Source organism: Fringilla coelebs (genome assembly GCF_963513975.1).
Source record: "Fringilla coelebs genome assembly, chromosome: 25".
NCBI classification, from domain to species: Eukaryota; Metazoa; Chordata; class Aves; order Passeriformes; family Fringillidae; genus Fringilla; species Fringilla coelebs.
In genome coordinates, this window is record NC_140051.1 from 7,058,232 (window position 1) to 7,082,308 (window position 24,077).

General features: G+C 47.9%; 1 protein-coding gene across 1 annotated transcript in view; it reads right to left on the reverse strand.

The window, feature by feature from the left end:
- ARHGAP32 (Rho GTPase activating protein 32) overlaps positions 1–24,077 on the reverse strand; it is a gene marked incomplete at both ends in the record, with an annotated part of 143,236 nt that overhangs the window by 72,697 nt on the left and 46,462 nt on the right. Inside the window, 2 exons of the mRNA XM_084221634.1 lie at positions 1,278–1,415; positions 18,311–18,397. Of these exons, the coding sequence (XP_084077760.1) occupies positions 1,278–1,415; positions 18,311–18,397 (225 nt within the window). The remainder of the gene's footprint in view (positions 1–1,277; positions 1,416–18,310; positions 18,398–24,077) is intronic.

Consider the following 24,077-nt stretch of genomic DNA (forward strand, 5'->3'; position numbering starts at 1 on the left):
CTTGCAGACAGAATGGAGATTTTCAGGCTCTTGCTCTAAAGTCCAGTTAAACTGGTGGTACAAGTAAGGATGCAAGAGATAGGAATGCCTAAAATAGAATTAAAAATAAACCAGGAATTCATTGTCCTGAATATTGCTGCTTCTGCTGAATTTAAACTTTAAACCCTCCTCAGATATACCCTGTGTGAAACCAATGCAAGTGTTAAACCAGTCTCTCTGCTGAGTGATGGGGCTGCATGACCAGTTCTTTAAATTCCATGGCAAACACCCTGTAAAATTCCAGGGGGTACTAATTTCAGTGTCCACATCCTCCAAAATGATGCAGCCAAGATTCACCTGCTGCTTTCCAAGAGATTTTTCTAAACATGAATAAATCTTTCAATTATCAGCAGTGAGGAGCTGAGGTAATTTCATCTCATCATACTCTGGGTGAAGACAGTAAGCCAAGAAATGAGAAGTATCTCTTTGAGAAAAAAAAAACAACCTCATTGAGGAAAAAGAGCTTTTTAAAGATCATTTAAATAACACACTAATGCAAATGCTCTTGAAAAACACTTCAGGATTACTCAGTTGAAAATGGAAGCCTAGCACTCCAAATGGGATTGCTCTTGCAGTGCAGCAGCCTCAGACAGCATGATTCCCTGGGAAGGCTGAGTTTTAACACTGAGCCAGGAAATACCCACATCGCTGAGTTTCCAAAGACAAAACCAAATTCACATCTAAGGGACCACAGGACAGCAGCTTTCTTGACACTCAATTACCATTCCAGATTCAGGAGCTTAATTAATTTGTCTGAACTTGCAGGACATTTCTCTTTAGATCACTGAAATTAGGGGTGGAAAACACTGTCTTTTTTCATGGTAGCCAATTTTCAAATGTAACCCAGGCTACATTAAAACTACTCTCTACTACAAATAAGTATACTTATTAGTAGTATATTACTAGTAACAAGTATACTTATTACTATAATACTAGAATGTACACAGAATAATACTCTGTGAGAATACTCTGTGTACCAGAAATACATGGTATTGCTGAGGCTGGAAAAGACCTCGAAGTCCACCACTAAACCACGTCCCCAAGTGCCAGGTCCACACACTTTTGAACACTTCCAGGGACAGTGACTCCACCACTGCCCTGGGCAGCCCCTTCCAATGCTTGCCAGCCCTTTCCACAGTGGAATTGTCCCTGATCTCCAACAAACCTCCTCCAGAGGCCATCCCTTGCACAAATCCCACGCCTGGGTGCTGCCCTGGGTGCCCAGAGGGGCCCCTTACCTCGGGGCTGTCCTTCAGGGCATCGGAGCGGGGCAGCTCTGCCAGCTGCGAGAAGCGGCGGTCGTAGATGCACAGGTGGAGGTGTTTGTCCAGCACCCGGAAATCCTCATAGCTCCTCTTCACAATCCAGCTCCTGCCCTGCACACACAAACACAGCCACAGTCAGCAGCTCCTCAGCACCCAGGGGCAGGAGAGGGAAATCTGAGCACAGACAGCACCTTCTCCTTAAACACCTGAAAGCAATCAAAGTGCCCTAGCAATGTTTTCACGGTTTAATTTGCAGGTAACGTTTTCATGGTTTAATTTGCAGGTAACATTTTTATGGTTTAATTTACAGGTAACAGTTTCATGGTTTCATTTGCAGCAGCCATTCATGCTCAAACCAGCCATTAGTGGTCCTGTTTTAATTATTTAACCATGGGTTTGGATGTGACCCAGCAGCATGAGACCCATCCAGAGCTTTAACTTCCACCTGTCTTACAAGGATTTTGTAGCATTTTCCTACACGAGGTGTCCTTGCACAAATGTAAATCACCAAGTGGTTGTATAAACAGCATGAAATTAGATTCCAAACAGATAGAATCATATAAACCCAAAGATCTGAAGGCAGATTTGAAGCTTGCAAAATTTCTGCCAGGTGCCCCAGGCAAACCTTTGGCTGAATTAAGAAAACAATCCACGATGAACAATTCTAGCTGCAGATTTATTCCTCAGCGCATATCATTTCCCCAATTAAAATATAGACAAGATACAGACTGCTCCAGGGGACAAGGAAGGGACTGTGGCAGCACAGAACAGTTTGCTTTGTGAAGCTTTTAATAGCTAATGATGACTTTTAATAGGCTCCACGGCCTATTATGGTCAATAAAAAATAATGCAAAAAAATAATGCAGCAGTTTACAGGTCAAAGCACTTTTATGAAGAGTTATAAATCACAGAATCCCAGAGTAGTTTGGGACAGAAGGGAACTTAAAGCCCATGCAGTCTCACCCCTGCCATGGGCACAGACACCTTCCCCAGTTTGCTCCAAGCCCCATCCAAGCTGGCTTTGGACACTGCCAGGGATGTGGAAGGAATCAAGGAATCGGATTGCTCAGGGTTACACAGGCACTCAGAGGCAGTGCCAGGGACTGCAAGTGGCACAGGGATGCCTGAAAGTGGAGCAGAAAGCAGAGGATGCACGGGGTAAGGGGGACACAACAGGGGACAGAGCTGCAAATGCTGACCTGCTGTGCCTGGCTGGCAGGGCTCTGCCAGGTGCCCTCTCCCCTGGGATAAAAGGCATGGCCTACTCTGAATTCCCAGTCATAATTCCTCTGCACGGATTTCTTTATCAGCCAAGTTCTAGGCATCAGTTTTACGTTATTATCCAAAGCCTGCGAGGCAAGACTGCAGATACAAACCCTCCAATCCAGCTACATTCTGTCCCAATGATTTAAGACAACTCCACACTGTGACTGTGTCCATAGACACTGCTTTCAGTTCATGAGAAATCACCGTATCTCACAGTCCTACAAAGAGGCACCTACACAGGATAAATGATTTGGGAATTCCACGTTATGTCATTTCACTTTTGTCTATAGGAGAATAACAAAAGCAGGAGTGCAAGGCTAAATCTGTTCAGGGAGCTGTCAGCCTTCCCCATTTCTCCATCTTTTGCAATTAAGGGATTCTTGCTCTCTCACTGAGCTGCCAGTGTGACCTTCAAGGTTCAGTCACCAACGTAGGGAACAGCAGCCTGAGAAACCCCTGTGATCCTGGATCTGCCTCTGCCACCAAACCGGGCATTTCATTCCTCCATGACCACCCAAACAACAAAATGATCTGTCAAACGACCCTAAACCTGTCACTAATTCCATTCTATTTCATTTTAAAGGCTGGCCTGTAGCTTTGCAGCCTGGTTGCCATCAATGAGGACAGTAAGAGTTAAAAGCAGCCGGGAGGCAGAGCTGGGTCAGCCCCTGCTGTGCCAGGGTGTGCAGGATCCCACACCATCCCGGTCACAGGGCTGACAGCAGCAGGAAAAGGTGATGGATGAGCAGGGACAGCTTACCCCACACCAGCAGCAGTGTCTCTGGCCCCACGGGAGGCTCCTGGAGCAAGGGCAGGCAGCCGAGCTGGAGCGCGGGGATCCTCGGCTCCTGCACCTCCAAACTGCAGCTCGCAGCTGCTAAGCAACCAGCAGAGCTCTCCCTGAGCTCTCCCATCCCTGAGCCATCCCTGAGCTCTCCCTGAGCCATCCCTGAGCTCTCCCATCCCTGAGCTGCCCCTGAGCCATCCCTGAGCTGTCCCTGCCAGCAGCCCAGGCTCCAGGAGAGGGATGCTGTAGGTGCCTGGAGGCCAGAACCTCATCATCATTCCCAGGCCACTCAGCCTAGGATCATGGACATCAGGCTCTTGTGCAGAAGGATCATAGTTTACTTCATGGAACCATGGAATATCCTGAGTTGGACCCACAAGGATCTTAATTCTCCCCAGTAATCCAACCCTGGGCATCCCTGGCAGCGCTGTCCAAACTCTTCTGGAGCTCTGGCAGCCTCGGGGCTGTGCCCATTCCCTGGGGAGCCCGGGCACTGCCCTCTCTGGGGGAAAAACCTTTCTCTAAATCCAACTTAAAACTCTCCTGGCACAGCTCCAGCTGTTCCTCAGGTCCTGTCACTTCTCTCAGAAGAGCTCAGCAGCTGCCCATTCCTGTCTCACTCAGAGTGGCTGTGCACAGGCTGTGCTGGCACAGAGCAGCACTTCAGGAGCAATAACACACACTTCCATCCAGCAGAATGCTATTCCAACACCTTAAAGGGGAGTATTTACCAATATTCTACAACTTTAAGCCTGACATAACTCATTTCCAAAAAGCTCCCATGCTTTAGGTTGGACTTCAATTTGTATTAAGCCAAGTTTTTTGTAGATTTGGAGCCTGAGTGCTGAATTTTTAAGCCACATTTACATGGGATGCAATTAACTTTACAGGAAGGAATCACTGCAGCAATCAAGGAAGGAACTGGACAGTATTTAATGCTTCCCCTTAGATCTCCAGCACAAATCACAGGAAAGCAAAGTCTGGATTCTCCCAGCCAGACTCCCAGAGAGGCACAGCCAAAGCAGCAGCAACAGCTGCAGCCTCATCCCAGATCCAAAGAACTACAAAGGTTTCCAATATAACTGGAAACCATATAATATAACTTACCAATATAAAAATTGAACATCTTCTCCCCCCTTTCCTGCAAATTCTCAAGCAACAGAAAGGTTTGGCAAAAGGATTTTTTTTAATTTAGAGAGCTAATAAAATATTAGACACAAGTAAGTGCCTGTTAAGTTGGTCTTGTGTTGGTGACTATGTTTTATATCAAAGCTCATAACTTCTGGGGCTTCAGGCACTCAACATCCAAATGGCAAAAATGTTTTCTTCGTATTTTTAATGATTTCCATAAACTGTTGCTCAAATAAATGTTTGATCAGCCTCTCATCTTCTAAATCAATAATTACTGTTCATTTCCCTTATTATTAATTGTCCTGATTTACAGAAGCTTAAATTCCATTCACTTCAGTGGGACATAAGAGGTGAAGTTAATCACAAAGTGATTTCCCAGATTCAGACCTTCATCTACAAACCTGGCTGTGACAAAGTTCTTTAAAATAAAAAATCAAATATCAAGTGAAGATTTCAATAATGCCATTAAATAGTTTCAGGATCTTTAAAAGGAAAAATTGACCAGTGATTTAAAAACAAGTTCTTCTTGAAAAAAAAAATTCAATGTATTTTTTGATATTGCTTTTTACAGAAACATGCACAATGAAAAGCATCATGAAGAATCCGGAATTTCTCAGAGTATGGAAAATCCGGTCTCATCCCTGCTCTTTTCCCATCCTGATCTGTTCTCCCTCGCTCTGCCGGGTAGGATGAGATGCCGGGTGAGATTTCAGCCTCTGCACAGAGCTGCTGATCTTTTTCTGATTGTCAAAGCAAGGAGAAATGTCATGCTAAAGAAATGATTGGAGACTACTGAACTGATTTAATTTCCAGCGAGCCAGAGATCTGAACCCTCCATCGTGGCACCAGCACCGCACGATCACAGAGCGGAGACGCTCCCGGGCTTCACTTGGCGCGGGAGGAGATGGGGAGGGACAGGGACCCAGAGCCCAGCTCCACAAGGAATATTTTTAGCTCTGCTGAACAAATGGCCTGCGGAGGACAATGAGCAGCCACAGCCTGGAGTAGTTCCCTACTCCCTTAAGCTCAGCTCAATCCTGTGGCACTTGAGCAGCAGCGTCACTCCCACTGCCATTCTTCCCAAGCCCATCCTGCAGCTAGTGATGCCTTCATTTCCAACAGACAGACATTACCCACTGCAAATCTGAAACAATTTTAAACCATTCCCTGCAGGTTCATTCCCCCAGTCAAAGCCCACTTTGCTCCATCATCATCCATTAAACTCTTCAATTATCAGTACAAGAGTCGTGCTCCTTTCTAACGGGGGCTCCCTTAAGTCCAGGCCAGTTCCATACTGGAGTATTTGTCTGTGGGTTTAACTGTTTCCACTTAGTATCTGGCAGAAAACTTCCTGCTGTGCCCTGAGCAACACTCAGAGGCACCCAGCCTGCAAGAGGGGTCCAGCTGCTGCCAGAATTTGTGGTACCATCCATTCACAAAACTTACACACCAGAATTTTGTATTAAAAGATTTATAGATCTTCTTGCTACATAAGAAAAACTCCTGTTTGCAGCTGGATCTGTCTCCATGTCAGTGGGCAGGATGCCACCCTTTCCATCACTCCCTCTCCAAGCCAGCCAGGCTCCCACTGAGCTCCAGCACACACAACCTTCCTGTCCCTCAGTCTGACTGGGTTTGCTCTACAGCACTTAGGATTTATTTATTTTAAGATAGGGACAGACCTTTTTCTTCTGGTTCAAATGCTTATTTCCTCAGAGAGAACACATGGATGCTCTCCTGAACCTTGCAGCCCACATGGAGAGCAAGAGCAGAAAATGAGATGAAAGTATAAGGCAAAAGTCACTTCAGTTTGACCCCTCAGTAAGAAAACACCACAGATTAAATGGCTGGAAAAGCAGCAGCATCCAGCAGGGCAGGTTAACTCTGCCATGGGTGACTCTTACAGCTGTCTGGGGCTTGGGCTCTGTATGTTATTCCAGCCTGACCCTTCAGCCCTTTCCTGTTTCAACTCACAGCAGAAAATGGTTAGAGATTTAGTCAAAACAGAAAGCAAGATGGATAAAATCCATCCCAGGGAGTTCACCCAGGAAGTGTTTTTAGCTGGTGTCTTAGGTTGCTTTATCTACACTTACATTTGTTTACTAAAGTGATTCCACGACTTCTGGTGTGTTATTCTAACTTGAAGGAAATTATAAATCTTTAAAACTTAAAGGGAGTTTGCACTAAGGCAACATAAAAGTACTTTATTTCTGAATGAAACACTAAAACTTCAGCACTCCACCTGGAATCACAGCTCATGGACACAAGGGAGGAACAAGCACAAGATGGAGGGAAAATATAAATGGACAGAGCAGAAGGCAGAGGAGAAAATTTGGTATATTTATGTGGTGAACCCTCATTAGCCTTATTCCACAGCATAAATTAATCTCTCAGCATTAATTATCAGTTTATTATCAATTAATTGCAGTCACTAGGAAAAAAAGATATTTTAATGGAAACCACCGCAGCTTTTCTTCCCTAAAAATTAGACTTCCATATGCTGCTGGATTTCAATCACAGATAGGAGCCCCCAAAGCACATTTGGGGACACAGGGCTGGGTCTGAGGGACAGCAGTGTCATCCTGTGTGTCCTCACTTTTGGGAAATCACTCCTCAGGTGAGTGTGGTTCCCTGGGGAGGAGGGGACACCAGCCATGAGCCCCAGTGGCTCCTGTGTCCCTCAGAGGAACAGCTTTGCCAGGAGTAGATAAATGCTTGGCTCAGGCTTTGAGGGTGAGTGGTTTTGTACAGGTACAGAAGAGTAAGAGCCCAGCAAGACAACCCAACACAAACAGAGTGCCTGAAACCCTAAGAGCCATTTTTCCTCCCAGAACCAGCCCATTTCTGAATGGCAGCCTGGCAGACCTTGAACTCGACCCAGGATTTACAGCCCTCAACATGTGAGTGACATTCCTGCTCTCCTGCCATACTGTAATTTAAACACTTCCATATCCATCATCTCTTTAGCAAAATTCCACCACGGAGCAGTGGGTCAGGGGTGAGGGGAGGGCGGGCACAGCATGGGGGGCTGCTTTTCTGCACTTCAGAAAATTACAGTCGTGACACAAGAGCTTGGAGCCACAAACAAAACCCTTCAGAGCCACAGAGCAGAGCTCAGGGAGCTGAAATTCCACCATCCTCCACGTAGCAGAGCAGTGAGGGGGTTACAAATGACTGTATGGACCTTGCAGGCATTAAACACAACTCCTTCCTTACCCCACAGCCCAAATGTGCCACAAACTGCTCTGCACTCAGCCACAGGGGAAAGTTCCATCAAAGCCAGCAGCCACGACTGGCCTTGGGAGCAAAACAAACAAAAACCCTTTAAAATTACTTGCCTGAGGTTGTTAAAACAAAAGAAAAGAAAATCACAGAATCCCAGGATGGCTTGGGTTGGGAGGAGCCTTAAACCCCATCCAGAGCCACTTCTGCCATGACAGGGACACCTTCCACTGTCCCAGGTGCTCCCAGCCCTGCCCAGCCTGGCCTTGGGCACTGCCAGGGATCCAGGGGCAGCCCCAGCTGCTCTGGGCACCCTGTGCCAGGGCCTGCCCACCCTCCCAGGGAACAATTCCTCATTCCCAATCTCCCATCCAGCCCTGCCCTCCAGCAGTGGGAAGCCATTTCCCTGTTTTCCTATTTCCAAAAACTTCCCGAATTCCTTGCCTGAGGTCACCTACAGCATCAGCAGCTTTGGCAGAGATCTCAATTTTCTTAAATCTCATTTCTCAGGCAGACCATGGCAGCAAAGAGCTGACTTGTATATAGGTGTGTATGTATGTATGTATGTATGTATGTATGTATGTATGTATGTATGTATATGATCAGAGAACAGAAGCATGTGTTTTTGTGACAACCAGTAAGAAAAAAGATTTTTTGTAGGTCCAAACCCAAAACACTATTTGAACACTCCCATGACCCCGTTAGGGCTGCTATGCCACAGGTCAGACATCCATGCCATCATTTACAAACAGCAGGCACTCAGGAGCACAGGAACAACAAAACCCTGCTGTACCTGCCACTGCTCCCCTCCAGCCCCATTCATCCTGACACCCCAGAACGAAGCAACACTACCAGTGCTTGGAAAATATCACTAACAGGGTAAGAAATGCCTCTGGGCAAGGTTAGAGATAAAAACCATGAGCATTCCCAGGGAAAAGATAAGTGTTAAGAGATGCAGCTGATCAAGCTGCAAGGACAGAGGTTGGAAGGGTGAAACATTATTTTGAAGGCACAAGAAACAGAAGCAGTTATGGGGAGGTTTTGTGAACAAAGCTGGAGTCAAAATGGAAAATCAGGTGCTTTTCTGGCAGCTGCAGCCATCAGTTTTACAAAGAAAGAGTGAAAAGTGGTGCCAAGGCCCTGGAGATGAAATACTTAAGACAGAGCATCTTCAATATCTAATATCCCTGATGGGGGCTTTTCAAAACCTAAACCAAGTTTTGAAATAAAGGTACTGTTTTTAACCCAAAGATGAGTTAAAAATGCACCATTTAGAAAACAGAAAATCCTGATCTGTCAAAACCTGAGCCCTTGGTGGCAAACCTGCTCTATGGTCTTGGAAAATACAGTCTGTGTTTATTTCTGATGCCTCCATCCCCCAGCCTGTGGCACATCCTCAGAGTGACACAACTCAGAGTGACAACAAACACCTGCTCCGTGCATTTTAACAAACTTGGGACCCAAACCTGCTCTGTAACTCTGCAAAGTCCCCACAACTTAAGGAACAAGCTCAAATCCGGTTTCCCCTGAGAATTCTGTGACTGACTCCTCTAAACAAAACTTATTTGTAATGTGACGCAGGGTCGGGCAAAGCACCTCAATTTACTGAGTGCAACAGCAGCACTCTCAGCCCTCTTATTACCCAGACAGCTCAATTACAAATTATCTTCATTGTATCAGTTTAACAATCCATGTGCTCTCAGTGAAACTGGTAGGAGAGAACTTCTGAAACTGTTGTGATTGTGCATTTTGCCACCCGGCTCTGTGCCAGTAAATATTTGCTACAAATAGTGAAAATTATGCATCTCTGAGTTACCACTGAAGTATCTTTAGGACAAGATGCCCTAAGGAGGGTTAGGATGGATATTAAGGTGAATTTTTTTTAATGGAAAAGGTTGTCAAGCCGTGGCAGAGGCTGCCCAGAGCAGTGGTGGGTGGAGTCACAGTCCCTGGAAGAGCTAAAAAAACTGTGCTGATGTGGCACTTGGGGACAGGGGTTGGTGGTGGCTCAGCAGTGCTGTGGCAAAGGTTAAACTCCACGCTTTTGGAGGTTTTTTCCATCCTAAATGACTCCATAAGTCAATGATTCTGCCTTTACACACACACTGTTTATTATGATGTGGTTTCTGTGCCTTGAGAGAGCCTTTTTGAAACCATCCTTTCCTGACCTGCCTGCTCTGCATTTTATGTGCACTGAATCTGTTATTTGGAAGTGCAGATGCTGTTCCAAGGTCTGTGAACTTCACCTACCCTGAGGCTGAGCACCCCAACTGCTCACCTGGCTGTCTGCTGCTTCCTCAGCCTCCTACACCCAGCATGCCCTGGTGACCAGAGCAGCTCTGCAGCCCTGCAGAGGACGAGTGGATGAAGCGGTTTTAGATGATTTGTCCCAAAAGCCTGTCACCTTTCCCAAGTAAAAAGGTACTGAAAATGGCAAACCTCTCCATAAGGAACAAACATCAAGGCAGGAAGGAATATCCCCACGATCCTCCTCCCATCCTGGACGTGAACCAAGCCCTGCTCTTGGAAGAGTTGTAAAACAAGTGAATTGTAGGCAAAGAGCTCCTCTGCAAAGCATCTGCACTGCTCAGTTGTGGGGATGACTTGGTGTCTCATCAGCAGAGTCCCAGTGTCCCCTTCAATTTGTGGCCAGGCCCAGCCTTGTCTCCAAAGCACCACATGAGGGTCAGGAGCCCTGCCAAGAGCCATGCCAGTCCTCATGGCTTTCTGCAGTGCCCTCACTGCCAGAGCACAGAGCACAGAGCACAGAGCACAGCCTGGTTTCTGATCCTGGGCTGCTTTTCTGTCTGAAGGCAAAGGACACAACATTAACAAATGACCCTGGAATCGTGAGAGCCTCTGCTGCCCACCAAAACCCTTCTAGGACAGCACTTCAGTGTGACACTGCACTTCATCCTGACAAAGGATCTTCCCTCTCTGTCATCCTCCCTCCCTAGAGCAGGGCCTGGCTCTCCCCTTCAGCTGGGGGTTTTCCACCAGGGAAACCATCTGAAGTTGTTCTGTAGCTCTCACATTCCCTGGGACAAGAACTTCCCAGCAGCTCAGCCTCATGCAGGTCTGATGAACTGGGAGGCTCTTGCCTTGAGGAGGTTCTTTCCAGACACCCTCTTTCCCCAGCAAAACCTACCCTTAAATAAATCCCTGAGCATTTCTCTACTGGAGTTTGAGCACAGAAAGCCTCTGTCCCTGGCATGCTGAGGGGACAGCTTGAAATGCACCTACATTTGCACCTGCTGAAAAAATGTGTTTTAGCACCAACAGCTCCACAACAGTTTTTATTTCTCTAATGTCATAAATATATCATAAATGAATTATTCCATTCAAAATCCACACACAGCTCCAGGCCTGGTTTTGCATCTTGTGCATCCAGAGTTAAGAAAACAAAGAGCTGACCCAATTTCTGTCACAATACACCTTTAAATAATTAAATAGAGAAAAAAAATCTGAAGAGATCCATGAATGGAGCAATTAGAGACCAAAGTGGAAGGGTGACAGTAATTTTTCATGTCTTGAGAGCAGTGGATGGATCTGCAGAGCAGAGCAGTGAATCTGCCCTGGCTGGGGCTGAAGGACCAGCCCCAGCAGCAGGGAAGGGAACCCCAGAGCCCCAGGAGGGACAAAAATCCCTTCTGCCTCAAAACTGGCACTGCCATGGTGACATGTCGAAACAGGACAAGGGGAAACAGCCCCAAGCCGTGCCAGAGGAGGTTCAAGTTGGACACCAGGAGGAATTTCTTCCTGGAAAAGGTGGAAGGGGCTGCCCAGGGAGGTTCCTGGAGTGCCTAAGGAAGGCCTGGATGCGGCACTCGGTGCTCTGGGCTGGGGATGAGCTGGGGATCAGTCACAGGGTGCACTCCATGCTCTGGGAGGGCTTTTCCAACCTCAAGGACCCCAGGACTGTGTGAGAATTACAGACCAAAGCCCCAGGCTGAGCACAGGGTATGGTGAGTCTGCTTTCAGAAGAGGACACAGCAGACCCCAGTGTTAGTCCTGCTGGACAGGAGTGCTGCCCTACCCAGTCCTGCAGGAAATCTCTGAGCACCAGCCAGTCAAACCCCTGACCTTAACAACTACCATCCCAATTACTAAATGAATTTATCCTTTAGTGTTACTATGCCAGCTACAGAGTAATGGATGTTAATTAAGCAGCTCAGATGTAATTCAACCCCTACAGAAGGCAGTTTACTTCCCCAAAGCCTGGAACAGGGCCAGGTGCTTCAAAACCCCTCCACCTTGGCTTTGGGATCTCCTGAGGTCTGAGCACAGCCCAGCAGCACTCTGCAGGCTGCCTGCCAGCTTCAGGCATTCTTGATTAATTCTTATTCCCACTGTCACTTTGCTTTTATTTGCTGCTGCTGGGAGCAGGAGGCACACAGCGTGTGACCTCAGATCCACCAGAGCAGAGCCCTGGAGTGATGGATTAGCAGGGTGCAGACCAGGAATTCTGCTGCTTTCTTTTGCTGATGTGAAACAGCCCTCAACACCCAAGAAAAGCTTAGGACAGAGGTTTCAACATGTGTGAACACCTGGAAGGATGGGGTAGAAATATCCAAGCCAGAAAGGCCTGTGGGCAGATTTTGAAAAGGTTTAGTGGATTTATAAAATACCCAGGACTTGTTACCCAGAGAAGCTGTGGCTGCCCCATCCCAGGATGGGGCTTGGAACAACCTGGTCTAGTGGAAGGTGTCCCTGCCCATGGCAGGGGCTGGAACTGGATGGGCTTTAAGTTCTTTTCCAACTCAAACATTCCATGATTCCACCTCCAAACACCTGCACACGTGAGGCACCAAACTCGTGGACAACCTGTCAGGGGAAGTCTCATTTCCTGGGTCATCTTCAGGCAAGTGGTGCCAAGAGGCAGAAAAGAAGAACAAAAAACAAGGCATGGGAAAGGTCATGATGGTGAACAGAATTTTAATGCATCTGAAAGCAGAGCAACTTTTCTGAGCCCTGAGCACACACAGCCTGGCCCTGACCAAGGGGTGAGGATGCACAGGTAGGGACAGGAGGCTGCATCATGGGAAAATTTGCTGTTTAATAAAAGCACCCATTAACTGCTTCTGTTTTGTTTAGTGAAATCCTAAATCAAGGCAGAAAATCATATCTAAACATGGAGAAGGAGGCTAACACACATTCTGAAAACAGATTTTGCACTGGGTAGAATCCACCTGGATGTTCCACATAGATATATCTTCTTAAAAAAGACATGAAAGCTTTCCCCTCTCTGTGTTTCTATATGCATATAAAGCACACAGAAGAATATCTGTGAGTTAGAATCTGTCCTTCAGTCATCTGTTTAAAGAGCTTTTCACAGGAACAAAGTAGCACTTACTCAGTTCCTGTTCTCCAGGTGTTTGAGTTTCAATCAGAAACTATTAATAAAGAAGACAAAGAACCCAACCATATTTTGAATGTTTGACTCAAAAGTCCTCCTGCAAGCAATTTGTGGTTCCAGCCTGGACTATCCCAGGCAGCCAGAACCAGCAAACCACATTTGAGATGTTGCTCCTCTGACTCAGACATTGCCCCTGTGGGAAGGATCTTGCACTCTCTCCTCCCCACAAACCACCCAGGAGGGGAGTCCTGCCTGCTCTCCCTCCTTGGAGCTGCTCTCCCTCCTTGGAGCTGCTCTCCCTCCTTGGAGCCTGCCTTTCCTGGCCTCCCCCCGTGCCCCTGAACACTCCTTACTGTGCAGGGCATGTGGGGTGGGGATGCCTTCAGACCTTGGCAAATCCTGCTCTCCAAGCAGAGGGTGCCCAGCTCAAACCTCCTGCAGGGCAGAGCTGGGACAAGTGGCTGAGTTTGGGGCAATGTCCTCCTCTGGTGCACCAGGGACCTGCTTCCATCCCCCTGCTGGAAGGAAGAACAGCAACAGGGCACAGCACTGGGCATCCCGTGCCACAGGAACGGCTCAGCTCCTGCCAGCCTGAAAATGGGAGCAGGAAAATGGAGAAAACCCTGCCTGGACCACGAGAATTCCTGCTCTGGGAACAGCTTTACAAATGTACCAGTGCTGAAGCAGAAAAAGGCTTCCTTTGCTGGCATTGTCCCTGGAAAGGAGGAGCAGGAAAGGTGCTGTGGCTGGGCTGGCATCACAGCAGTCAGCCTTGTTTCCTCCCTGAGATTGTGTCAGCCCTGGCTCAGCCCAGTCTGACATCCCTGCTGAGCAGTGCCTGTCACTCCTGTCCCAACCATCCACCTGTGAGCATGGACATGAGCAGCCAAAGCCTCGGGAAAGGCTGGAGGTTCCAGCCCCCTCTGAATGTGAACATCTCCACAGACAGTCCTTGTTCTCTCTCTGCCACTCCAAATGTCAGCAGAAATGATGCCTGAGGTGTTCTAATACCACAAATTTCACACAGTAAACAGCATTTACAAGGTTCATTTTTCAGAAGAAAAGTTAAGAGTGGGCATTCTTCTGTTGCAATATTTCAGTAAGTACACAGGGAGTAGCTGTAATGTCACACAACAAACCCCAAAACATCCAGAAGGCCATTTCCAGCCTTCCTTCCAAGTTGACTGGGTTAGCCCGTTCCAGCCCTTTTGCAGGCTCTGAATTGTGCTGATTTATTCTCCAGAGACAAAGTAACCTCTTTTAAATGTGGTTCAGACTGTGTAAATTCTTTGTTTATCCCTGTGGAAACTCCCAAGGATTGCAAACACTGTCCAAGGACTTTCACAGCAGCAGGTACAGCACAAATTCCTCAGGGGGCTCAGCCAACCTCTGTGCTCCTCCAGGAACCACAGGGATTCCCAATTCCTGTCTCCAGGTTCAGAGGGTTCACAGGTACAGTCCTCACACCACCCTTCCTGGACTTCACTCTTTTATTTTAATAATATCACTCTTTTCACAGAACTCCTGAAATCTATCTTCTAGAAATGCAAGTTCAGTGCAATCTTACTTGGAAAAAAAAGGAAAATCCACCTGAATTGCTGGGAAAAAAAAAAAAAAAACAACAAACCAAACCCTCCCATCATTGTCTCTTCCCAATAGGATTTAATTCCTTCCCTTTGTCATTTCCTAGTTTTCATGTTTAAATTTGTTGAAAGAATCAAAAGAAGAATCCTATCTTTCCTCTTTTCTGAAACAGCTCTCTGTATATTCCCACTTCTTCTTAAGAGCTAATAAACTGGATTAATCTTTTTAGGTTTTAAAGTAGAAGAAAAGCTGAGCAGAGACTTAACCCCTCCTCTGAACCTTGCACAAAGCCTGGATTTCACAAGCTGACTTGCAGCACAAATACACCTCCCAAAGAATGCTTTTTCAAACCTTATCTGGGAAGATAAGGCTCAGAATTCCTCCTCTTGATGCAAAATAGGCATCAAGCACTAATTCTCTTTACACCACTAAAATAATAATTACAGCTGGGAAGGAGTGGGATAGAATTCCCTCAGTGTCAGCAGCTGTGTCCTGCCAAACCCAGCTAAGGCTGAGCTGGCTGTCTGAAGGATCTGCTGCTCCAAAGCTTTGCTTTCCTGCCTGATCCAGAGGGAATAGCACATAAAATGTCATCTGATGGGCCACAGCACAGGGGGGTCTGCACAGCCCAGACTGGCCAAGGCCAGCACTGACCCTGGCCAAGGGGCTTCACTGATTTCTCCAAGCCTGGAATTGAAAGTTGCCAGGATGGCAACGGCCTCACTCTTTGCTATCTGCTTCTGCAACAAATCACAGCAATTTAGAGCTTTTACACTCATGGGACCCAGCCTCCCTCGCAGAATGCCTGTGTCCATTTGAGCACTCCAGGACACAGCTCAGGCTGCTGCAGTGTCCAAACACCAGTGCTGGAAGCACATCCAAAGGGTGAGGAAAGCCAAATTTGGTTCTCAGGCTTTTTCCCTCCCCCTTTCAACATTTTTGGCCTGATCCAGATGCACCCTGCCCAAATCTGTCCCCACTGCAGCATCAGTCCATGAGCTATTTCACACCTCCCATCCCATTCTCCTGCGGAGCCAGCTCCACACAGACCCTGCTGGAGTCCAACTTGGGACGGGATGGAATCTTCCCCTGGACAGGGAGAGGCCAGGGCTGGAGGATCTCCATGGCAGAAATGCTGCTCAGCTGTGCAGTTCCTCCCATGCCTCCCTGGTCACTGGATCCAAGTGTCACACATGTCTCAGCTTTCTGAGAGACAGGGACATGCAGTGATGTGGGAGAGGCTGGGCACGGGCTTGGGGAACGGAGAAGCTCCAGCTAGTTGGGGGGAGGACTTTATAACAGAAGGAAAATAGAAAAAGAAAAGAGAAAAAAGAAGGAAAAAATACAGGAAATGTAAGGAAAAAAGAGAAAAGGGAAAGAGGAGAAAAGGGCAAAGAAGAAGAGAGGAAAGAGGAAAAGGGGGGAAAGAAGAACAAGAAAAAGGAGAAAGAAAAAAGGGAATGAGGAAAGAGGGAAAGGGGGAAAGAAGAAAAGGGGAAAGAGGAAAAGGAAGAAAGGGGGAAGAGAAAAATGAGAGAGAAAAGGGAAGGGAGAAAGAGAAAAAAGAAAGCAAAAATAAAATGACAAAAGGATAAAAAGGGAGACAAAGGTGGCTGGTTCTACAAGCATCCTTTAATGGATGAGGCCAAATCCCAGGGGGAGGGGAAGGGAGGGGAGGGGAAGGGAGGGGAAGGGAAGGGAAGGGAAGGGAAGGGAAGGGAAGGGAAGGGAAGGGAAGGGAAGGGAAGGGAAGGGAAGGGAAGGGAAGGGAAGGGAAGGGAAGGGAAGGGAAGGGAAGGGAAGGGAAGGGAAGGGAAGGGAAGGGAAGGGAAGGGAAGGGAAGGGAAGGGAAGGGAAGGGAAGGGAAGGGAAGGGAAGGGAAGGGAAGGGAAGGGAAGGGAAGGGAAGGGAAGGGAAGGGAAGGGAAGGGAAGGGAAGGGAAGGGAAGGGAAGGGAAGGGAAGGGAAGGGAAGGGAAGGGAAGGGAAGGGAAGGGAAGGGAAGGGAAGGGAAGGGAAGGGAAGGGAAGGGAAGGGAAGGGAAGGGAAGGGAAGGGAAGGGAAGGGAAGGGAAGGGAAGGGAAGGGAAGGGAAGGGAAGGGAAGGGAAGGGAAGGGAAGGGAAGGGAAGGGAAGGGAAGGGAAGGTTTCTCAGGAGCTGGGCCTGGTGCACAGTGGCTACAAAGGAGCAATTCTCTTCACCAAGACTCAGAATTCCCCCCATTGTCCCCACCCAGATGAAATCCATGCCTGTACCCTCAGACACATCCCAGAAAAGCACTGGAGAGTGGGAGCAAGGCACCAGAGGAGCAGGGCAGGCCTCACCTCCATTGCTCTCCATCCCAGCTCTCTGCTGCTCCTGGGGCTCCCTCCTGCACAGGGGTACTCTGCAGGGCTTGGGAGATCATTGTACCTGAGGCCACCCTGTGAATGTCTGGAGGTGTCAGTCAGGTGGGGAAAGGATCAGAAGTGATGTGCTCTGGAGCTAGTGAAAAACTGCCATGTTCTCCAGACTCACCAGCAACAGGCAGGGAATAATCCAGGGCTCATCCCTCCACTGAGCACTGCAAATGTACCCCAAATGCAGGGCTCAAAACACACTGAAATTCCAATTTCCTACAGTCCCCTGCAAGTCCCTTTGCCAGGCACTGCCCTGCCAGGGCTGGGACAGGCCTGTGCCCACCCCCAGGGTTTGCTGTGCTGCCTGTCAGCCTGGGCTGCTGGGCTGGGAGTGCTGCTTTTGGGCCAGACTGGCTCCAGGGACAGCAGTCCCAAAAAATGCCAAAACACTGGCAAATCTGAGAGATGTCCACTTGGAGCCTCTCTTCCCTCTCCTGAGAGCACGTTCATAAACATGCACAGGAACATGTGAAAGCTGCCCACAGAGAGGAATTCCTGCTGGAATGAACACTGCAGGAGCTGAGCTCAGCCGGGCCAAGCTCCACCTCCAAAACAGGGCAAGACGCTCTGCTCCTCAGATGTGGGATGCTCTGCTCCTCAGGATGCAGGATGCTGTGTTCCTCAGCTCTCAACACCCCACTCTGAGCACAGAGCTGAGGCAGCCCAGCAGGGACCCTGCAAATTCACCACCTTTCAGTGATTCACTGGTAAGATGGATGCTTGGGGGTGCTGAGGTGAAAAAGAAAGAGCTGCTGTCCTGAACCCAGGAAAACAACCCAACACAGGCAGTAACTCCACACTGAACCTGCCAGTGCCCTTCATCTCCCACAAAGGGTGACTCACTGAGCATATTAAAACACCCCCATTAGGCAGCATTTTACAAAGGCACACAGATCAGCAGATGAATTCGTGGGACAGAGCAACAGATTCCTCTGCCCAAAGCATCCTGAGATGAGAATTCCATGCCAGGTGTCTGGGAGCAGATCAAGACTCCTGGCAGCAAGCACACTGAGGTAACACTCTGGGCTCATCCCTGGCCATCAGTGAGGATTATTTCCTTCACACTCTCCTTTTTCTCCCCTCAATCCTTCTCTCCTAAAACGTGCTGGTGGCAGCACCACAGGCAGCACCCCTGGGGGACCGAGCCAGGGAAGAGGCGGAAAACCCCAGACACGCCAGAGGGAAGTGTCACATCCCAACATTCTGGAGCTGTGTGGGAAAGAGAATGAAAGGCAGGCTGGGGAGAGAAAACAGGGCATTTACCTGACAGGAGATCTGCACCAGGTACACCAGCTCCTTGGACTCACAGCCATTCCTCGTCACTTCGTTCTGTTCCTCGGGGAGCGAGAGCTGCAGGGCAGGGGAGGGAGAGCAGAGAGGAGCAGTCAGTGAGGGCACCAAGCAGCCCAGAGCAGCACACCGAGCTCAGCACCCACAGCAGCTCCCAGACATGCCGAGTCTCAGGCTGTCAGGCAATCAGGGAAGGGCTTGTCTGGCTGGAGCTGCCACAGGGGAGACACTCAGCACACACAGACCCTGCAATGCCATCGGATTCTGGAGCCTCACCTGACAGGTTAAAAATAAAAATACGGTTCAAAAATAAAACAGTTACGGGGAGGCAAACGGCTCGAGGAAGGAATTAAACCCTCCAGCTTACAAGTCTGCAAAATTAATTGTTTACTGAAAATATCTCTATAAATATTCATGGATAGTGAATATAGAACAGAGCTTCTCCATACCCCTTCCCCACATTTTTTTAGTTTTTTATTTTATACATTCAGGCAGACATTAAATAATAAATCGTATCTCCCACTTTCAGTGCTGTCAAGCAATTCACCCCAGCAGAGTTTTATGGCACCATTCATCACACCCAGAGTCATTAACTGCATTATCAGGATGTGTTTGAGTGAGAGCAGCGAGGAGACATTCCTGCACATGGAGCAAGCCTGGAGCATCCCACTCCTGGCCCTGTTATCCCACTAAAATGGCTTATGTTTAATGATCTTCTCTGAGAGCAGAAATTACAAATAATCCTAAGCAAGTTAAGACCATTTGCAAAGCAAATAAATAAAGGAAATGTGTACATAAAACTTAAAAGGCTGTATAAAAATCCTAATTTGCTAAGAGTAATAAAAAAATCCTGAAACGAAAGCAGAAATTAAAAAAAGGCTGAGGAGAAGAATCCCAAGTTGTTGTATTCAATGAATGTAAGCAAGTGAAAATCAGAAGTGGGTAGTGAGAGACATATTATGAAAGAGCAACAAAGAAGGCAAAGATCTCTCCAGACAAATGACCATGACATCTGGAATTTATTGAACTTTGCCAGAATCTCCCTCCTCTCTGTAGGGAAGTCCCACTGCACAGATTCACCCCTCTCCCTCCACCAACCCAGCTCCTGGAATTCTGACTTCTTTTCTGATGGCTGTACACAGGCAAGTAACAACATTCCTGGTCCAGAGAAGGTCTTTAGATTTGTACAATTCATTACCAGCGTAGGCTGCTGCCATTTATGTGACTAAACACAACCATTGCTTCTGTACTGCACCTTCCCCCCACCTTTACCATCATTCTTTGCTATCAAACGTCACATCTGAAGGGCTACTGAGTTTTGAAATGGAAACCCAAAGCATGCAGTAAAGGAAGGCTCACACAGGCTGTAGATATTTGCCAAGTTTGCCAGGTACGAGGAGCTCTGGGTCAAAGAGGCCACAAAGATGATCCAAAGGCTGGAGGAGCCCTTCTGTAAGGAAAGGCTGAGAGAACTGAAAATGTTCACCTGGAGAGGAGAAGGCTCCAGGGAGAGCTCAGAGCCCCTGGCAGGGCCTGAAGGGGCTCCAGGAGAGCTGCAGAGGGACTGGGGACAAGGGATGGAGGGACAGGACACAGGGAATGGCTCCCACTGCCAGAGGGCAGGGCTGGATGGGAGATTGGGATTGAGGAATTGTTCCCTGGGAGGGTGGGCAGGCCCTGGCACAGGGTGCCCAGAGCAGCTGTGGCTGCCCCTGGATCCCTGGCAGTGCCCAAGGCCAGGCTGGACAGGACTGGGAGCAGCCTGGGACAGTGGGAGGGGTCCCTGCCATGGCAGGGCTGGAATGAGATGGTTTTCAGGGGCTCTTGCAACCCAACCCAATTCTGAGATTCTATGAATCAAATGTGGGTTTCCTGCTCTTGGAAAAAGGTTTCCATCCTCTAATCTCCTGTGTGCTCCTTGAGGGCACACGGACCCACCCCTGCCCCGAGGGAATTCCAGGTGTCCCTTCACTGACAGTACCAGTGGCAAAGCTCATCACCACAGGCACTGAAAAAACAACAGCCAGGTAACAAAACCACCAAGAGGCAACTGCAGAGCTCCCTGAAAGGAATTCAGGGCCTGACTGTGCAGCAGAACATGGGGCAGAGAAAGGTACGGGGTGAATTCATCACCCTCCCCTGACACACCGACACCAGGCCGGGCTCTGCACAGAACTCAGGAAGAGCAGAGCCCAGCTGGAGCTGAGAGCAGGGCACTGAGGCACAGCAATCCTCCTGCAGAGGCATTCCTGCCTGGGGACCATCCTCAAATCACACTCAGGGTGTTCACACCGCCCAGCCAGCCCCTGCTCAGCCCTGTTCACACACACTCACTCCGGGGAGAAGGGACGTTCCAGCCCACTGCTGGCCACGGTCCAGGCACCTGCCCCTGATTTCAGAGGGGAACGCTAAAAACCAGCTGAACACCGCTCCTCTCCCACGGCAGCCTCGTGCTGACTGAAACAGAGACAGAAACTGTTTACACAGGAAAATCTACGGGGTTTATCCTGCAGTCCAGCTGTCCTGACAGCACAACGCGCCCAAAGATGAATATTCGCTCGTGTTCCCTGTCCTCACGCGGTTCAGTTTGTATTTTGCTTTGTTAATAGACATGCACCAAAGCTCTCCCAAAAATCATGGATGTCCCGATGTTTAAAAGCCTTTCCTGCTGCTGCATTCCTTGTAAACAGAACATCCTGAAAAGCACACTTGCCCCCAGGCTTGATTTGAAATCCAAGCACAAATCAGAGGCCTCTCCTGACCTTACTGGACTCTGATCATGACTCACGGGCAGAATCTGGTTGGCTCCAAAGTGGGACATTGATTTTTGTGTTCTTAAAGAACAGAGCAGCCAGCAGGGCCTGGTGGATATCCCTGTAACAGTGCCAATGTGTTTTCCTGAAGTAAATAATCTGTAAATAGCATTTATTGCAAGTGATCAGAGTTAAACAGCATATACTTTATAATTTATAATCTGCAATGTTCCTTCTTCACATTGTCAAAGCTCCTGAGCCTGATGAACAATTATGAGGCATTAGATCCCATTAGGTTCATTTATTGTTGGAGTATATACACTTAGCTAGGATCAGTGGATATGACAAATTTCATAAATGGCCTTTAGAGTATCCTAAACTTTTCACTGGCAGCATTTCATGATACACAAAGAAAGCCTCAAAAACAGTCACACCACACTTTGTGTACATGGATAATGCAGAGTCTAGAAAACATTACAGAATTAGGGAATCCCAGAATGGTTTGGGTGGGAAGGGACCTCAAAGCTCACCTGGTTTCTTGGGCAGGGACTCCTTCTACAGCCTCAGGTTGCTCCAACCCGGCCTTGGACACTTCCAGGGACAGGGCAACCACAGCTCCTCTGGGCAGCAATGCCAAGGCAATGCTCAAATTTGTCTTTGCATGGCTGGGGACAAGTCTGGGAGCCTCCACCCTGCACACACGCTCTCAGAACTGATGATGAATTCAACACAGATCATTTTTCCTCTACCAGCAAACTCATACCACAAGTTTTGGGCTCTTTTTGCCCAAAAGAGCAGTGCATGCTGGCCAAGACTTTGCTGATCACAGCTACAAGGAGCTTTCACTTAAAAATGCTTCTAGTTCATATCTGAGGCTCAGCTCTGGCAAGCTGGATGATCAGGGGACTGATTACAGGGGTCTCCTGCAGAGCAAAACTGATTGGTCATTCCTCTTGTAGGGAAGAACAGCGACAAAGCAGGAGGCTGAGTCATGATACAGCACTTTCAGAATTAAAAATAATTAAAAGATAATTCTTTAGATCTGTGCAAGAATTTTTTTACTTCCAACTCCACTGCAGAGTTTTGTATGTTCCTCTTACAAATAGCAAAAGCTGTGAAAAATCATCTCAGGAAAAGCACTACATCAATCTGTTGAGAGGACGGGGATTGTTGGCTACTAACAATGAGCCAAATCCTGACCAGGTAAGACCTGGTGCCCCAGACGTCAAAGGAAGCTCATTCAGTCAGCTTTAACTTTCATCTCCTTGTTTCCTGAGTGGTGTCAACCCCATCATCCAGCTCTCCTGGTGAAAGGGTGATTTGTGAGAAGCCTGGGAAGCGTGGCTTTGATTTGTCTGTGGAACTTACTTCAACTTCTGCTTCATAAAGCCACGAAGGCACTGATCTCACCCATGCACATCACACAAGTGAGTAACACAGGGCTGTGGCAGAGAGCTCACAATAACATAAAAATAGGTAAGAAAGAGAAAACAAAACATAAAAGGAAAGAAAAAAGCCTGAACAAATCCCCCTCCCCAACAGAATCAGCATTAAGGTTATAATTTAATGGGGGAGGTATTCAGTAATTAGATGACAATTAATTAATGAGAACTGTAAGTTAGAAAAATAATCTTGTTTCCAAACAGAAGGAGCAGATCATCCTTCCCAAACTCCAAACCTGTCTGTACAGGTAATGGTTTACACTTTTATACTTTAATTAAACTAATCCAACTGAGACCCCCTCTCGTGTCAGAGGAGTGGAGTCAGTGTGGAGCTCCTGACCTGGGACACAGCCAGGGAATAACACTCCAGAGAGCAGCAAAACCCTGAAAAACAACTCCTACAATTCTTGGAGCTGATTTCAGTCCCCCACACAGCACTTCCCAGGTTTCATCTAAATTCCCTGGATAATGCTGCCCTGGCTGGGAGCCAGCAGCAAGCCAAGAGCTCAAAGGTGATGCTGTGAGTGCACACCAGGGCCTGGCTCCTGCAAGAGGCTTTAGGGACACTGTGAGTGCAGAGCTGAGACAAGAGCAAGCCACAGAGAGCAAACAGGAGCTTCTTTAGGAAAATACTGGGACTATCACAAATATCCAAATGTCACCAATCTGAGCTGACAGAGGCGTTTCTGGCATCTCTCTCAGAGGGTGACAGAAACCTGCCTGTCCTTGGCCCTGCCCTGAGGGTTTCTCATACATTTCATGGCCACTCAAAGGAATTATGGACAATCACAGAATTGCTGAGGTTGAAATGCATCATGAGATCATGGAGTCCAGCCATTCCTCCAGCACTGCCATGACCCACATCCACAAGTGTCACATCCACATGGGTTTGAAATTCCCCTGGGGATGTGGACTCTACCACTGGCCCTGGGCAGCTGTGTCAGGGCTGGACAGCCCTTTCCAGAAAGAAATTTTCCCTGATATCCAATCTAAACCTCCCCTAGAGCAACTTGAGGCCATTCCCTCTCCTCCTATCCTGGTTCCCTGGGAGCAGAGCCCGACCCTCCCGGGCTGTCCCCTCCTGTCTTGAGTTGTGCAGAGCCACAAGGTCCCCCCTGAGCCTCCTTTGCTCCAGGCTGAGCCCCTTCCCAGCTCCCTGGACAAAAAAACACAGCTGCTCCCTACAGCTCTTTCTCTATGCTTCAAAATATTAATTACTTAATATTATTATTGCTATTTACAACAGTATTATTCACCTAATAGATATAATTATATTGTGGCATGTATCTAAATATATTCATATAAATATGAGTGCTTTACTTGTATAATAAATATTGTGATATTCATATCATAAACTACACCCATAATATAAAATACGACAAATGGATAACTGTATTTATATACTGAATATAACTTAGTTATTATAAGGTAAAGTACAAGCAAGTTGAGCCTCATTAGCAGACCCTCTCCCCTGTGATCCAACACAACCAAGGGGCAGCACCTGGCCCAGTGATCCAGGTGGGATGAGGAGCGCACACCTGCAGG